Source organism: Brachyistius frenatus, unplaced genomic scaffold (genome assembly GCF_029030835.1).
Source record: "Brachyistius frenatus isolate BFR_SWC_R1_liver_20210118 unplaced genomic scaffold, ASM2903083v1 Contig_196, whole genome shotgun sequence".
NCBI lineage: Eukaryota > Metazoa > Chordata > Actinopteri > Embiotocidae > Brachyistius > Brachyistius frenatus.
Window position 1 is genome coordinate 256,539 of NW_027210795.1, and position 16,792 is coordinate 273,330.

A 16,792-nucleotide genomic window follows, 5' to 3' on the forward strand; every position below is an offset into this window, starting at 1 on the left:
CCGTCTCTTTTGCTGCTGAATACACGCCTCGGGCAACTTTCCCCTCATTTCACCCCAACAAACAAATCTGTCAGGTCTACAGTTACATGAATGGAAAGTCTCTCTCGCTCTCTCTCTCTCTCTTGCTCTCTCGCTCAAACGCACACACACACACACACACACACACACACACACACACACACACACACACACACACACACACACACACACACACACACACACACACACACTCCTTCACAGCAAGTTGTCACGTCTGACCATTAAATGCTTCTGCTGGATAAACTATTGATCAGAGGTCAGAAAACAACTTCGTGCTCCTTTTGCTTCATTATTATGAAATAATGGGCAGGACAGCGGCGCCGTCTGTATCTTCAGGGTCTCTGGGAGTGAAATGTCACATTTTATTTTTGATGGAGTCACAGCGAATAATATTTGACTTCTTCACTAGCCTGCTCGCAAAACTCCCATTTTAAACAAAATATTCCAACACAACTACAGAAAAAACACATCTGAAGTTATCTATTAATATTTGACATACTACCCTTAAAGGACAAGACAAAGCAAGTGGCTGTTAGTCTGTCCACCACTTTGGTCCAGACTGAAATATTTCAACAGCTATTGGATGGATGGTCACAAACTTTGGTAGCAACATGTATGTCTCCTGGAGGATGGACCTCAGTTAGTTTGATGATACCCTGACTTCTCCTCTCAGGCCACCAGAAGGTCGAATCTTTTCTTACCTCAATTAAATGAATGTCTACTAGACAGTTGTGCCTTGTGGAGGTTTGTGTACCCTTTAGGTACACACATGCTGATCAGCTAAATAACATGCCAACCAGCTGCAGGATGTAAATCACATCCTTGTAAAGAGAAATAAAAAAGAAAACATTGCTGCATGCTGGTGCTCAAAAAACGACACAGGGTACGTTTAACTTTCCATTTAGTGCCAATCATCAACTCATTGGAATAATAGTTTGGTGCACAACCAAATATCTTCCACCCTGCAGACGCCGCCACAACCCCGAACGGGAGATATACACACTCGTATTTTCATCGCTCCTGGATGTGTGTGGCGGTCTTATATGCTGCCCTGTCAGGGTCACCCCAAATCCCTGGGGAGCGATTACCTTTCAGCGTCTGCAGTGAGCAACACAGACTTCAGTCAACATTTATCTGCGCGTAATTGAACCGCTTTTTGTCGCCAGAATTGTTTTTTGAACATACCTTGTTTAAGTGACAGAACAGAGAAATTTATAAGAGAGGAAGAGTCAAATTGCTGCCATTAATGGAGACGTACGCCAATAAATAAAACTTCAAAAATGCCACTGTGAGCTGCAGTTTCAAATAAAACACTTGCTTTCTACACTGAAGGCCAACAAGACAAAGAGTTCATTTTTCACCAGTTAAGAAATAATTTGCAATCAGACACTTGGATTGTTCGTCCCTTAACCGGAGTGGCACTCGAGATAGAAAATCAAATCCAACTTGTCCTGGATTTCTGCTGTTGTGTCACTCCAGTGATTGAGAACTGTGATTGAAATGCTTTTGTGTGTGTGTGTGTGTGTGTGTGTGTGTGTGTGTGTGTGTGTGTGTGTGTGTGTGTGTGTGTGTGTGTGTGTGTGTGTGTGTGTGTGTGTGTGTGTGTGTGTGTGTGTGTGTGTGTGTGTGTGTGTGTGTGTGTGTGTGTGTGTGTGTGCGTGCGTGCGTGTGTGTGTGTGTTCATCCTTGTGTAGTTTGTCCCGTTCATGCATGTACGTGTCTGTGTGTTTAATCAGGTGAAAGATCTGGTTTTATCACCGCTGTGTTTTTCTTTTTTCCCCTCTAATTTCTCCTCCCTCGTCTCCCGGAGCGGCTGACGAGAGGGTGGGGGGTCGGGGGGGGGGGGGGGGCGCTCTTCACTCCGGAGCCTCGCCTCCGCCAGGATTCATATTACCATAATGAAATTGAAAAGAAATTGAAATGGACACGACTGCTACCCGGTGACACGGTGCACATGACACTGGCAGGCAAATAGCCAGGAGAGCCTCCTGTTAATTCTCCCCCGACTCAAACGGAGACGGAGAGCTCGTACAAAAGGAGGCGAACACGGCCACGGACGAGGAGGAATGTAGAGGAGGTCAAAAGGTCAAACTTCAAGGTCACTGTGACTCCAGTTTGACCCTTTAACATGAGCGTGATATCTAATGAAATGGAATTTCTTCAAATGTGGCACGATCGTTTTAATTTATTAGAGTTTACTGATCAAAGGTGAAGGTTCAAGGTCAATTGTCCAAAACAAATGACCAGATTGTGACGTTGTCCATACGACATACGGTGTGTTAAGCGTCCACGTTTTAGAATTTATTATTTCTTTGCAGCAACATCTGGAGGCATCCAACCACGAGGCGTTAATTCCAGTTTTCGTTTTTGTTTTTTCTGATAGTGATGTAAAAAGCTTGTAAAAGAAAATCTGTAACTCCCTAAGATTTAATTGTTCCCAGCTGCCTGGTGGTTCAATATGTTGCTATGGTTACAGGGCCATAATTGATTTAATGCTTTCTGATTAGAATACAAATTCAGTTTTAATCCACATCATCAGGCGAATCAGAAATTAGTCTTCCACCCAGGTTCAGGTGTGATGATACAGCAGGAACTCGCAGCATCAGTAACAAGTGAAGTGTTGCAATGAAAACAGTGATTTCCTCACATGGTGCCGCCTGCTCCTTCTCCGTGGGCTCCTCTGCTTTGTGCGACTGGCCTTTGATCTTGTTCACCAGTATTAGGAGGCGACCTTTAATAGACGAATCTTGCTCGTCTTCGTCTTCCTCCATAGGGATTCCTACGTAACACAAACAGACAGACACGCTATATTATTGGAGCATAATAGAACAATATCGCCGTGAAGCTTTCAAGTTGTATTGTTCTCTGTGTGGAAGGTGCCGTGACAGGTCGGCGCTATGCGGCACAGCTGAGTCTACCATTAGCTCAGCACTACCAGAGGGTTGGGTAATTAAATTATTTATCAAAACATCAAGATGTCAGAGCAATCGTAGCGGCACTGAACAATTAATCGTCTGCTGAAAGACAGAAAGAGATGCGGAGCGGGGAAAAAGAAGCACGTCATGAAGTGCAGGTGCTGATGCCGACGCAACGGCTGCTCACAAAATAGCAGGAAAATGTGTATTTACTGTTATTATTTATGTTTTGTTTTAATTGCTACATCTGTTTTGATTTTCTTTGTTAGATTTTCATCCCTGCTGACAGTTTATGCTACCATTGAAAAATATCCTGCATGCATTTTTAAAATCGTTGTTGCATCATGCTAAAAAACTAAATGAAATGTTTTTGTAATAAACATAACCAATCAAGTAGCTTGATACTGCTTTTTTTGCCGAGACGTGCAGCTCACCACAGTGGAGCTGCAGCTGGTTGTGGAAATCATAGAGTTCCTCCTGGATGTCTGTAGGACACGGACAGTCTTCGCCCATACTGAAGGTCAGCAGCATGTTGATCTAAAATATGGAAAAATAAATATGACATCAAACACATCTAGAAACTACAAATTTACAAAATAAGTACATTATCTGCCACTTTTCTTTAATTAATTCTGTTTCCGACTTGTAATTCTTCCCTCCTTCTGCTTCAAAAGCAATCTGAACATGATGTAATCTTATTGAAGGATTCAAAGAAAAAAAAAAAAAAAAGCTTAAGAGTCTAATTCTCCGTCTGCACTCACAGGCCGAAGGACACCGTGACAAGTCATTAAAGTAGCTGTGAAGCACTGAACTATGTTTCCAGCTGTGACCTTAAAGGGATATGGGGTGTGTGTGTGTGTGTGTGTGTGTGTGTGTGTGTGTGTGTGTGTGTGTGTGTGTGTGTGTGTGTGTGTGTGTGTGTGTGTGTGTGTGTGTGTGTGTGTGTGTGTGTGTGTGTGTGTGTGTGTGTGCGGTCCCTCTTGCTGGAGCGATGACACCACGGACCAAGAGGGATGAGTTCGCCTTGAAGCTTTGTCTCACACACACACACACACACACACACACACACACACACACACACACACACACACACACACACACACACACACACACACACACACACACACACACACACACACACACACACACACGAGAGGACAGCTTTCAGGAGCATTTGGAGCAGCTCTAATTTTCTCTGGACGACAGAGCCAAAATTTCAAAGGGCGGGAGGGAGGGCGTGTTAGCTTTATGTATTTGGAAAATTAAACAAGTTATGTAACATTTTTCCCTCAATTAGCCAGTTATATGCATCATTTGAAGTAGCGAGCCTGCAGGGTTTTTTGTTTTGCGGTCAGATTCACATGCATTCACCCTGCATGTCTAACAGAGCACCTTCGCCTCACAGGAGCGTTATTAAGACCACATGGCAGACACGCGAGCGGTCACCATCGCATGAAAAGAGGTGTGAAAGCGCCGAGGGAACGACGTCACGGGGAAGCACTACGAAGATGAAAAGTGGTGTTACAGATTCCCAAGTTTGCAGCAGTACAATATTAGTTTCACCTAAAATAAGAGGTCATTTTGAAGTAAGCAAAAAAACAATGAAACCACTTTATAGTCATTCTCTTTTCACTGCTAGAAATTTTAGAAAATGATGACTAACGATTTAAAGCCCTGCTCAGCCACAGAAGTGACATCACGCCGGGAATTAGTGATTCGTTTCAAAGTTTTGTCGTTCTCTTTTCGATGCTTTTCCACCACCGAACGTCTCACCTGCTCTTGAGGAGGCGATCTGAACTCTTTGGTCTTCTTTGCCGTAACGGCGGCGGACATATTGAGGGCGAGCATCAGCTCGTTGTAGCGGAACTTCTGGTTGTACTGCAGCTTGGAGACGAAGTTGTCGGAAAAGGACACGATGGCCTCGATGCGGTGCTTCAGCTCGCAGTCGCAGAAATAGTGAAGCAGCTCGCACATCTGGAGAACAGACAAGAGGAGGAGACCAACATTTACACAAACACACGTGGTGTTGCATCACTGCTGCGAGTGAGACTGTTGAGGAAACATGCCAACGTCTTGTGGCTTCACATCATCCCACTTATTAAAGAGATCTTGTATTCAATCTGAGACGGAGACATTTCATGTTCCACTGACCTCTGAATGGGCCGATTACAGTGGAGCACTTAAGGAGCGTGCGATTGAGAGCACAGCTGTGTTGGTCTTTTGCAGTGAACTGGAACTTGTAGATTAAGATGTTCATCGATTTTACATGTTTACCGTAAATGTTTTATATGACGGTTTAGAACATGCGTGCACATGCAGGTGTTTTAATCCCTACCTGTCGTTTGACGGGCTCCGGCAGCCTCTTCTCCAGCAGTCCTTTCATTGGCTGTTTGGCCTCCTTGGCTGCCTCCTCTTCTCCAGCTTCCACTGCCTTGTCCTCGCTCCCCGTCAGTCCTTCTTTGTCCGTGGCCCCCGTCGCTCCCTCCTCATGCGCCTCTCTGAAAACGTTCGGGTCAATGAGCAGGAGAATCTTATGAACGTCCTCACTCACTAAAACACCCATCGTGAGCAAGGTGCTGATGAGCTTCAAGATGGGCACAAACTGGTACTCCACACCTCCTCCCACAGGATCTCGGATGTGGTGCCCTCCACCTTGAACAGCCTCCGTCAACATTAATATTGACTTCTCCTTCAGCGAATCCAGTGGGATTTGGGGACTAAACAGGTGCTCCCGTTTGATGCTGATGAAACAGGGCGGAGCAAAGTTGAGGCGGGGTTTGAGAGAAGTGCTAAGCCCCACCCCCGGCGGGAGGTGCTTTTTAGAGGCATCAGAAAAAAGACGGATGGAGCGCGTCTCCGCTGTGACGGGAATGATGAACTCATCTTTCATCATGAGCCGGGCCTCCTTGGCCGTCTCCAGGTGGATGCTGATCAGAACGTTGTAGAAGCCCTCGCGCAGCATGCCGGACAGGTACTGATTGTCGATGGTGTATAAGAGCTGCGACTGGTCCAAGTGACTGCAGAGGGCGTGAGCCACACGGGTGTTTCCCAGAGCGCAGAGGGCACAGTACAGCTTCAAGGTGTGGTAGTGAAACGTCCTCATGTCCTCCTGCTCCGACAGCTCCATAATGTCGACGCACCTTTGAAAAAGGAGGCAAAAATACATATAAATGTTTTGATTTAGAGCGCAAACTAAGGCTTCTTGTTTGTGTTTGGGTCGGCAGGTAACCGTCAATGGATAGGGAAATGAACACGGGGGCACTGTTGAGTAAAGCCGGATCAGAGCTCCTGCAGAAACCAGTAATAGTTTGACACTGTAACAGAATTTTCCAGTTTACTGCACTTGTCATTAAAATTTACCCATTACAATTTCCCACAGCTCAAAGTGACACCAACAGACTGACAGTCAAGACCCCAAAAAGGTTTCAATTTGCAGAGGAAAGCAGCAAATCCTCAATTTGAGAAGCTTCAACCAGTGAGTGCTGAGATAATGACGATCGACATTTCCAATGGATCTGCTCATCAACAAATCTATTCGATGTGTGCTGATGTTTAAAGGGAGCTTATCATGAGCGAGAGTTTAATGAAAATTTTGATACCACTCTCATGTCTGTCAGATAAAAATACAGCTAACGCAAACAGGATATTAAGGGATATTGATTGAAATAGAAAACTGATATTGATAAAAAATGAAGCCAGTCAGCTCAGCTGTAATCGCAGTCGCTAATTAAAACATATCTTGTTTCTTTAATAATCTATTCACAATGCAAATGGTGGAGTCACTTTGCCTAACCGCTGGTCACAAATACACAACTTCTAACTCCTTGTAGACATTGAACATTTAAGATAAGTATTGACTGTGCTGTAAATTCCCATTTAAAGTCAGCTAAATGAATCCGGTGTATAAACACACTCAGCGCCGCTCCGTACCGGTTCTCCTCGGGTATGTGCACCGCCAACATCTGCAGGGGCTCCACACACTGGACCACCCAGCCGTGCCTCTCGTTCACCCGAGCCGTTTCCACTTTGAGGAAGGTGTTGGGCATGCGGCTCCACAGCACCGCGTTAATGGTCTGCACATCCAGTCGGGGGGGACACTGGGGCACCGGGTTCTTGTGTTCACTCTTAAAGATGGCTGACGACAGAGGCATGGCATTCTGGAGAGGACAAACAAACACGTGGATGGACGGGGCAATTTAAAACTATTACTTAAAAGACTTAGATGCTAAGTCACACTTATCTCTTCTCTTTCAAACAGATGACACAACTACCCATGTTTTTGATGAAGCCCCCAGTATCTTTGGTGAATGAGTGTGGAGGTTATTTGGCTTTTCGAGGCTTCTTTCTTTCTTGTACATTTCTCTTGCTTTTCAGACATCATACTGGACAACAACAAGGTGGTTGTCATGGAAACACTACTGTACCTTTATTTTAGCCAGTTCAAGCTGGAAGAGGTTCGGGCTGGTGGGTCGCACAAACACAGCCGGGAAGAGTTTGGTGTTTGGTTCCACCTGGAGCAGAGAAAAGAGCAGAAAGTTGTTAAAAAGGTCCAAAACAGGAAGCCACATAAAAAAAAAAAAGAAAAAAAGAAAAGGAAAGCCAAGCAGGAGCAAGAAAGCAGGACTGGCGGAAAGCAGCTTAATGATTCATCATGAAAACTGCACTACTTAATGCATGCGTTTGTCTGTGAGTGTGTGTAAGAGTATGCACGGTCATTTGAGAGTGTCGACTGGCGGGATGAGTCAGCGCCAGGCGAAGCCTCATAAAATTTCCGTGAGCGAGAACATAAGAAGATTATACCATTTGAAAGGTTTTTAAGATTTAGTTCTCAAAGTACATCCGAATGAGCAAATTTAAAGTCCAAAACTCAACAATGCAGACGCCACAGCTCGGTTAGGAAAATATTCATGAAACGAGCTCTTCTCAAGGTCAACAGACTGAAGTGCAGATTGACTGGTAGTGATGGTGAAACGATGACATGAATAAATGAATGAGTAGATGGTGAGTTAGCAGACGCTGAGCTTTCGGATTCATAACAAAGTGTAAAAACACCCTGGAACACATTCAAGATCTTAAAAAAAAAACATGTCTGGTATTGTCTAGTATCACACTGGGGAGAAAAAAATTAAAATTGGACAGTCACAACATTACTGGACAGAATTAAATAGGAATTCGGCCCGGTTTATTCCTGTGTGGACTGTGAGTGTATTCAGCACCTGGTAGGACGTGGACGTCTCCTTGCCGTTGACGGTGAATGTCACCAGGCCGGTGGCCAGGTCGATCATGCAGCCGATCTCCAGGTCCACGTTGCTGCGACTGGAGGTGTGGGCAGCGCTGGTCACATCACCGCCCCACACCATGTAGCAGTTACTTCTCCTCACGCTGTCAGTTACAAGCACATACGAGCATTATTTTTTTTAATTTTTTTTAAGGGATTTGCAGTGGACAGTATTTTCTAAAGAGTTATAATATAAATAGAGGGCATCACCTCTCGTGGACTCGTCCTCGTTCATCCCCGAGGGTTACAGTCACTGCTCGGTTTTTGCTGAGGTTGAAGTTGTTGCTATAGTAATGGTAGTCGGGGGTAACCCATCCGACCCACACACAGGCGGGGTCCTGACCTGCGAAGACCCTCACTGAGTGGTAGTACTGCGAACCAAACATTGAAGGGTTAGCCGACGCTGCGGGCGCTGCGACTGAAAGGTATCATCACACGGAAGGTTATTCGGTACCGTAGTGATGCTGCTGTAGTCAACGCGTCTGCTTTCATCACTGTGCCTCACAGATCTCAAAGGATATCTACCAGAAACAACGTTCAGCAGGTGATCAGCAAGTACAAATCAGCTGATGGATTTTAGTGGTTAGATTCAGAATTTTTTTTTAATGGGCTTTGTCATGTTCAAGGCTTTTACATGTCTGATAGAACATACCTCTTTAACAGCATCACCATTACTTTCATACTAACTGAAACACATGCTGTTTTCTTGCAGAAGGGCTCAAAGTGATGATTTTCGGGAAGGTCAGCACCTGTGTTTAACTTTCAGGATATCTTCCTCGTGCACGCCGTTCATGTCGACGACAGGACTGAGCTTGAAGAAGGAGTGGAACTCGACCGGCATGCTGAGACGACAAAACACCATGTCAGCATTACTGTTCTGGGTGCCAAACGTCTTGTGGGTGACTTTAAGACACGGGGGGCTGTCGATGGTGCCGTCAATCCTGGTTACCTGCAAATGGGGGGAAAAAAAAAATCATCACCTGATCCATTTTGTCATTTTAACCAGGAAATGCTTGGCTGCTTTTTCTTTTTTCTTCTCCTTACTGCGATGTGGTTGTGGTCCTTCGGTACGTTGACGAAAGTCGGCAGACGCTTGCTGAACCACATCGTGACCTCACGGTTCATGTTGACAGCAAAGGGTTCAAATCCTTCCTGCAGGCCGCACATGGTGTAGTACTTGAAGGTGCTAGCATCCTTCCCCAGGTTCATACGTCCCACCTGAGAAAGGCCCATACTACACACTGGAATAAACCCTGAAGGACAGCCAGAGGAAGTAAGAGAGGAGGAGAGAGGCAGAGGGAGGTGAGAATAAAGCCTCCAAGAACACACACAGCAGGAGGGAGGGGAAATCAATCCAGCTTTTTTAATGTGACAATTTACAAGTGTCACATTAAATAAGGGTGATTTCATTACAGAGAGCCGCTTATTTTTTAACTTTCATCCTCAGCGTGGTCATCCTAGGTTAACGCTCCCTGCTCTGCATGTGAAGGCTTTAATCAAAAGATGAGTGGAGGATTGCAATGACATGGGCTGACAACCCTGTACTGCACCTTATCGGTCTGACACTCCCTGATCTGCAGCGGGAATAACTCGCTCATCATCGTATCTGCATTTACACGCGCTCTTTTCTCACCATCCTCAGTTTCAAAGTCGGTGAAGCAGAGTTCAGAGCCCTTGGTGGTGATGAGAATCTCCCCGTTCAGAGTGAAGATCATGGACTTGTCCTCCATGTTGATCATACAGCCCACCACGTCCCCGGCGTGCCAGCAGCGCCCGAACAACCGGCTGCCCATGTTCAGACAGTGGCCCTATGTACAGCACAGGCATATGGAAATAGAGCTCCGCATAAAGACAACAGTGAACGACGCCGATTCAGGTTTGGTCGACAGCTCACCCTGTATCCATCAAAGACGAAAGCGAGCTCATCTGTGCCGAGCTCCAGATCGGGCTTGCATCCAGGTCTGGCCCAGCCCACTCGCATGTCTCCTCCCGTGACGGCCTCGAATTCAAAGTACCATTTCCCGGTCGTCACTGCGTACGTCCTCTCTACCCTGAAGAAGCGGATCTTATCGATGCTGAGCCGCTCAACCACTTGTCCTACTGGGTGGAAGAGACAGAGCCGGTGTCAGATCAGAGAATATTTGAGAAAAAACAAAAAAATAAACAGCTGGTGCAGTTTAAGGCAACTATTACACACCCCTGTTCTCCTTCACTGTAAACTGAAGGAGACAGATTGCCAGATCTGTACTGGAAAATTCAGCCAGGACATAATGTTTTATCCTTATTCTTTCTACGCAGCCTTTTTATCACGCACGGTATAATTTCAACTTCCGTGCATTTTCATAGCCGTACTTCCACAGCTGAAACGTACCGCTTTCCTGGTCTGAGGGCTCGATGTTGTATCCGTAGCCAATCAGAGTGCGAATAGCCTCCCGCAGGCTGTCCCTGTTCGACTTCTTGGTCCTCTCATCCAGCAGAACATAAGGAACCAGGCGGGGGTTACGCTTACTCTTCAGATCCTGCACAGAGAAGAGGCAGAAAATGTTATGCAACCACTTGCTGAAAAGCTTTCCCCAACAACCCGTGTTTATCTCATCAGTTATAGGATGACTCCAGGGAGCCGGCTCAGTCCTACATCTGTGGTGTTTGTTACGACCGTGCTGTCAATCCCAGTAATTGAGAAGTTAATTGGCCATTTATTGCCATTGGATTATTGCTGCTCATCACTTCCTCTAGTTCTTTCTGTGTCATTTCCTTTAGCTTTACTCCCACTGGGGGCCGCGGCACAATCATGGAAGTATTAGTGCTACTTAAGCAGATTTGTGGAGCATACTTTTAAATCTTAAATTGTTTATGCAGGGTGCAGGTTGTTCGTTTAGACTTGCATAACTTTTTAAAAAACATTTTTTTATCTGGTATCACTGAAGGGCATAATTGAAAAGCGTCCGGCACTGGTCAGTTATTTGGTCTCAAGTTGTCAACGACAACTCTTCAGCGAGCCGTGACATGAGCTGTAAAGTTTAAAATGGCGACAAATGAAAAATAAATGTTGCGTTGATTGCATTCTGGAAACAGCTTTTGTTCCCCACATTATTTATGGAATAAGAATAAAAGGATGAGCCTGATGAAGGAAGATGATTACGTTCAGTAATATTTTTTCATGATGCATCAAGTAATTCTTGATATATGATATAAATAAATAATCATAAACTTGTTTGCTATAGGAAATAAATGATTTTATATTGCATCAAAGCACACATCTTCTGAACCAAAAAAAACATCTGGAAACAGAAGATAAACACGCCTTTTTAGATACCGTGTACATAAATGCATGAGAGCCTACCTGCTGAATGCCGTACGTCCATCCCTGTTTGATGCGGTCCTTGGCCCACACATTGTGTGCATTCTCCGCTAGTTTGTCCACCAACAGTTCCTGACCTGGAGTCAGTTTGATGTCAGACAGGTCCAGAGGGGATGGCTTATAACCATTGGACATCATGTAGCTACAGGAGAAAAAGATCATGGAAAAAAAAGAATTCATTTTCCTTCTGTTATGGATCTACAATAGCAGGAAGTAAATCCACCAGGACTAGTTGACCCGTATTAACAGCCTGATGGAAATCTTTATGGTTTTACACACAGGATGGAAACAGCAAATATCCAGAAACATGCAGAGTATCAGGATGAGAATGAAAAAAGAAGAAAAAAGTAGTTTAAAATGCTGGACTCAACAGTCGCCATCTTTACTACATAGAGGGACCACAGACGTAAAGAATTTTCAAATTAAGGCGTCCGGGGAAGATTCAGCTGTTTCACTGTTGCTGCTGGACTGAAGCCATCAGTGTGTTTATTGAGCGTGTTAAACAGTGGGAACAAAAACATGTTTATTTCTGGGTGAAATAATCTAATAATTAGATATTTTGGTGGGTGATGTGTTCACAGGCTGAGGGTGTTTCCGGTCAGTGCACAACGCTAGCGTGAAACAACATTACCCTGTTTAAAATCCCTGCACTACACAAGTAGGAGATCTAACTTGTAAGAGCACTATTTGTTAGTGCACTAAGGGAAGTATGTAATGAACACAACAACAATCTCTCTGGCAGGTCGTGGGATGACCTCAGGGTCTCGTCCCAGTTAGACTTCCAACAGGAGGCGGACGAGCTGCATCCTAAAAAAACCTGCCTGAGCCACTTCAACTCCCCTCAAAGCAGAGCGGTAGCAGCTCTACTTTGAGTTCTTTCTGCATGGCTGAACTTCGTCAGTCTTTTATGAGAGCGAGGCTCACCACCCCGCAAAGGAAACTCATTTCAGTAGCTTGTATCCACGATATTTTGCTTTCGGCCATTACCGATGGTTCATGACCACAGGAGAGAGCAGGGATATATACTGGTAAATAGAGAGCTTTTCTCTTACAGCTCAGCTCCCTCTTCACCACTCCACTCCTGTACAGCGGCCGCGTTCCTGCTGCCGCTCATCCCCGGCCGAATGAAATGAAAAGCTCTCATTTCAAATGAAAAGCCTTGAAGTGTTTCAGCCATATACAGTACAAGGATTTTTACCAAGTCTTGCTTTGTCATGTGAGCAGACATTTTCCGACGATCACTGACTGGGTTTAGATGTTTTGATGAAACGTTTCATGTCAGGCTTACTGTACTGTGATGATCTTATTTGCTTCAATTAACAGTTTTTACTGTACACCGATAATCTATAACACATAATCTGAACTGCACTACGTTAAATAAGAAATGTGTGTTTGCATGCTCACTTACTTCTTCGGGAGTTTTATCTTTTTGAGGGATTCCTCAGCGTTCGGATTCACTTGAACTACACGACAACCCAACGCCAGCAGGGTCCTGTGGGAGGAAAAAAATAAAAATAACTGTGAGACAAGGGGCCGAGCTTCAATCCACACCTCAACATTACTCGTGATTTGACAGTACAGGCAGGTCCGCCGGTAACAGTAGAGGAGCTGGAAGTGGTCAAACAGAGCAGTGATGGGTTCAATTGTGCATGTCTTAATCCGGTAGGAGGAAAGGGACAAACAATACCCAGAGGAATGAACTGGGTGTGAAGTCAATTTGATAAATTTTCCTCACACCTTGAGAGAGGACGAGGTGACGGTAAAAATGAGTTTGATGTCACTCAGAAACTCATCAGTGTCACCCAGTCGTGTCTTCCATCGCAGCAGATCAAGATTAATCGCTGCACACCTTCATGTTCTCCTTTATCATTTTAAACAGCATTTATGTAAAGCACTTATAAAGAGCTTCACTGGGACGGTTATGAGCAAATGTTGTGTGGTGCAAAGACAAGTGAACAAGTATCACAGACTGTCAGTGAACCACAATAGTGGAACTGATAAAACTAATGTCTAAATCCAGTCATGTTTGCAATGCAAATGCTAACAAACAATGGTTTAATGCAAATAAAAATAAAAATAAATATTGTCTGTGTTTCTTCTCTTGAGCCTTTCCAACACTCTTTCATGTCTTCAAAATTAAAAGCATAGACGGTGGAGAAAATCCACCCTTAAAGCTCGACATACTTGAGAGTTTCTGTTGACATCTGCAAATTGTAGTTCTTTTCCGTCTCTGGCAGCTTGGAGAAATCCACCAGGCACGGATGCTGCCGCTTATTATCATCCCTTATCTGTGAGAAAAAGAAGAGTCCCAGAAAATATATATCGACCTTATTCTATTGCTTTCACCAGCGCTCATTAATAACTCCATTTACACTATATGTACATCACATGGGGAAGTTTTCTCTATAAATACATGTGCATATGAAATACACAGCCTTGTAAGTCAATGTCATTGTGAACTAACGAGGGGGGCGGGCATGTGGTTTAGGTAGAGGGCACTACTGGTTGCCGTGATAAGACAGTCTACTCTAGTGAACATGTTATGAAAGAGGAACAAAGAGCATGTTTTCTTGGGGGAGATAGAAAGGTGTACAGCTGGAATACAGAGCGAGAGGTGTAACGCGTCTCGAGGCTGCACTTTATACCAAATAATCCCTTTGCCAAACCTGCTCAGAGGAGGTGGCATGGCAATGGTGGATGTTTCCCAAGAAAACATGCAGGGCTGTGTATAGATATGCAGCTGTGGGCCAATGAACACCAGCCAGCTCTTTTGTGAATAGTACAAGAACTATGGGATATCGCTTCTCTGACAGGTCTTCCTCATTGTATTGTATTTGTGGAACAAACAAGAAATGAAAAGGGTGTTTAAATGCAACCAGATGTAAATAACAGACTGTTACTGCTTATTCCGTCTGCAGAAGGACATCTACTGAGACTGCTGGTGGAACAAAATACAATGAATGACACCTGCACATCACAGTAACTGTCAATTAACTAGTAATTAACTACATCAACATGCTTTACCACCAAGTAAAAAAAAAAACAAAAAACACTTTAAAGGTATCTTTATATATAAAGGAAGGCTTGTTTAAAAAGGTATTTGTAATGGAGGGAGGATTCTCATTTTGTATTATAAACATAAGAGCTGTGTTCTAAATTGTTGTTGGTTTTGTTACTTGTTCCCTTAAGAGCAAAACAGGACACTTTGGCATTATTCTGTGGCTAACGTACAATAAACCAGAAATTCATCGATGAGTCTTTTGCAGACAAAAGTGAGGAATTATCAATATTTTGGTGGCCCTTTAAAATATACTGTATAACCCTCTGTAAAAACTACAGCATTTTGTTTTACAAGATACTGATTGTTTATTAGTGAACTTTAGAGCTGACATTGCGCTGATTTTGTTGCCTTTGGACAGAACCAGGAAAACCATTATCTTTAGTTTCCTGTCTTCATGCTAAGATAATCACCTTCTCACTTTAGCTTCTCCGTTAGTGCAGAGATACGAGAGTTGTATTAATCTCCTCATCTAACTCTCACATGCAAATCTCAATCTACGCCTTTAAAATCAATAGAAAAGATGTGTAATTATTACCTGCTTTGAATATATAAGGCCTCTCGATCAGTTTAGGATTCACAGCAGGTTCTAGCCCTGCGTTTTGAAGTTTGATGGTGAGATTTGGTTTGGGGTTACATCTGGAGGATGTTCTTTCAAGAATCAATTAGAAAACCCCATCGGCTCGTCTTTCAAAAGAAGACAAAACTAAATGCAGGCAATTAAAACAGAGACGTTCCATTTGGTTTATCGCTGCGCTGAAAATTGCCGAAACATCTCGTTCTGCTCTTGAGTGACAATAGTTTGTTATTCATGACTTATACTAAAACACAGACACAATGACTTTGTTGCCTACAAACAAACTGGAATGAAGCATCTAAATGAGTGGTATGAAAAAGCACTGAACATGGAAAATGAGAGCGTTCTTTCCACTTACCCTCTTTTTGGTGTGAACAGCAAATTATAAAAGAGAAAGCAAGATGACGAACAGGCTTTTGTGATGGTTAGATTCTAATACGACTAACGACTAATGCACTTCAAGCTGACTTTTAACATAAATTCATTGAGAAAAATGTGTAATTGTTGTGTTTATTTCTCCACAAACAAGGCAAAATGTATGACTTGTGCTTTTTGGTTTTTATCTTTTGCTCTTGAGTGATGATCTCGCTGTAAGAGAATTATGTAAGCGGAGTAACGACCCGCCTGGTTCTCACCTTGCCGTATGACCATCCCAGCTCAATCTTATTCATGCCCCACAGTTCATGGATGTTCTCAGCCAGCTTGTCCCGAACCTTCTCCAAATGAGGTGGCATGACAATCTGAAAAAAAAAAATCAGCAAATTGAGCAAATAAAACAGTTCAATTGCAAGAAGTTTATTTGTGAAATGTGATTCTCGGCTCCTCCCGTGAGCTCACCTGGCTGGTTTCCACAGGTGTGGGGATGAAGGAGGCCTGAGACATGAACTGGGTGGTGCCCAGCAGATCTCGGACTCCTTCCACATCTCTCTTGTACTCTTTCACTGGCTCCACCTTCATTTTCTCTTTGGGTAGCAGAGCCTCGTAACACGGAGCGTAACTTGATGGAGGAAGGAACTTAAAGTCGCCGTGTCGGCCACCCAACAGGAAGCGTACCCTAACGAGGGAAAGATGTTGGGTCATTTTGTTTGGCTTATTGTTTAATTCTACACAATAAAAGGCCAAGATGTAAATATAAATATGTTTAATCAATCAATGATAAAACAGGAAATATTAATGAAAGAGACAGCTGTGAAAGGAAGACCAAGCACCAGCTAAACATAACTACTTTTCCTCTTCATAATCCCCTTCAATCAGTTCCAGCCTCTGCTCTAACAGGGACAAGTTTAGCTCGGAGTGAAAAAAAACCCGTCTCAGGCCATCACTGTGAAGAGGCTCTCCTGAGGCTGCCCAAAATAGCTCCTCAAGTAGTAGTGGTGACGCAACCAAATCCATTCTGACTGCAGCCTTCAATTATTGAAGCGGTGAAGATGTGAAGCTGTCATTTCCTGGCAAGTTTAAATTCATGAAGATGTTCACCCTGTTCACTGGGTCAGTTTCAAGTACAAGCTCGGAGGTGTCTCGCCCACTCAAAAGTGCTCATGAGGTGGCACTTTGCATATGAAAT

General features: G+C 44.0%; 1 protein-coding gene across 1 annotated transcript in view; it reads right to left on the reverse strand.

The window, feature by feature from the left end:
- The window catches only part of LOC138632848 (ryanodine receptor 3-like), a 92,729-nt gene that overhangs the window by 36,033 nt on the left and 39,904 nt on the right, over positions 1-16,792 (reverse strand). Inside the window, exons 21-39 of the mRNA XM_069718698.1 lie at positions 16,066-16,282; positions 15,864-15,968; positions 13,778-13,881; positions 13,002-13,085; positions 11,576-11,735; positions 10,604-10,751; positions 10,127-10,329; positions 9,866-10,040; positions 9,277-9,485; positions 8,982-9,181; positions 8,687-8,753; positions 8,443-8,603; positions 8,171-8,336; positions 7,379-7,465; positions 6,885-7,111; positions 5,290-6,094; positions 4,728-4,928; positions 3,389-3,491; positions 2,687-2,818 (exon numbers count right to left, since the gene is read on the reverse strand). Coding sequence (XP_069574799.1) covers positions 2,687-2,818; positions 3,389-3,491; positions 4,728-4,928; positions 5,290-6,094; positions 6,885-7,111; positions 7,379-7,465; positions 8,171-8,336; positions 8,443-8,603; positions 8,687-8,753; positions 8,982-9,181; positions 9,277-9,485; positions 9,866-10,040; positions 10,127-10,329; positions 10,604-10,751; positions 11,576-11,735; positions 13,002-13,085; positions 13,778-13,881; positions 15,864-15,968; positions 16,066-16,282 — 3,554 coding nt within the window. The remainder of the gene's footprint in view (positions 1-2,686; positions 2,819-3,388; positions 3,492-4,727; positions 4,929-5,289; positions 6,095-6,884; positions 7,112-7,378; positions 7,466-8,170; positions 8,337-8,442; positions 8,604-8,686; positions 8,754-8,981; positions 9,182-9,276; positions 9,486-9,865; positions 10,041-10,126; positions 10,330-10,603; positions 10,752-11,575; positions 11,736-13,001; positions 13,086-13,777; positions 13,882-15,863; positions 15,969-16,065; positions 16,283-16,792) is intronic.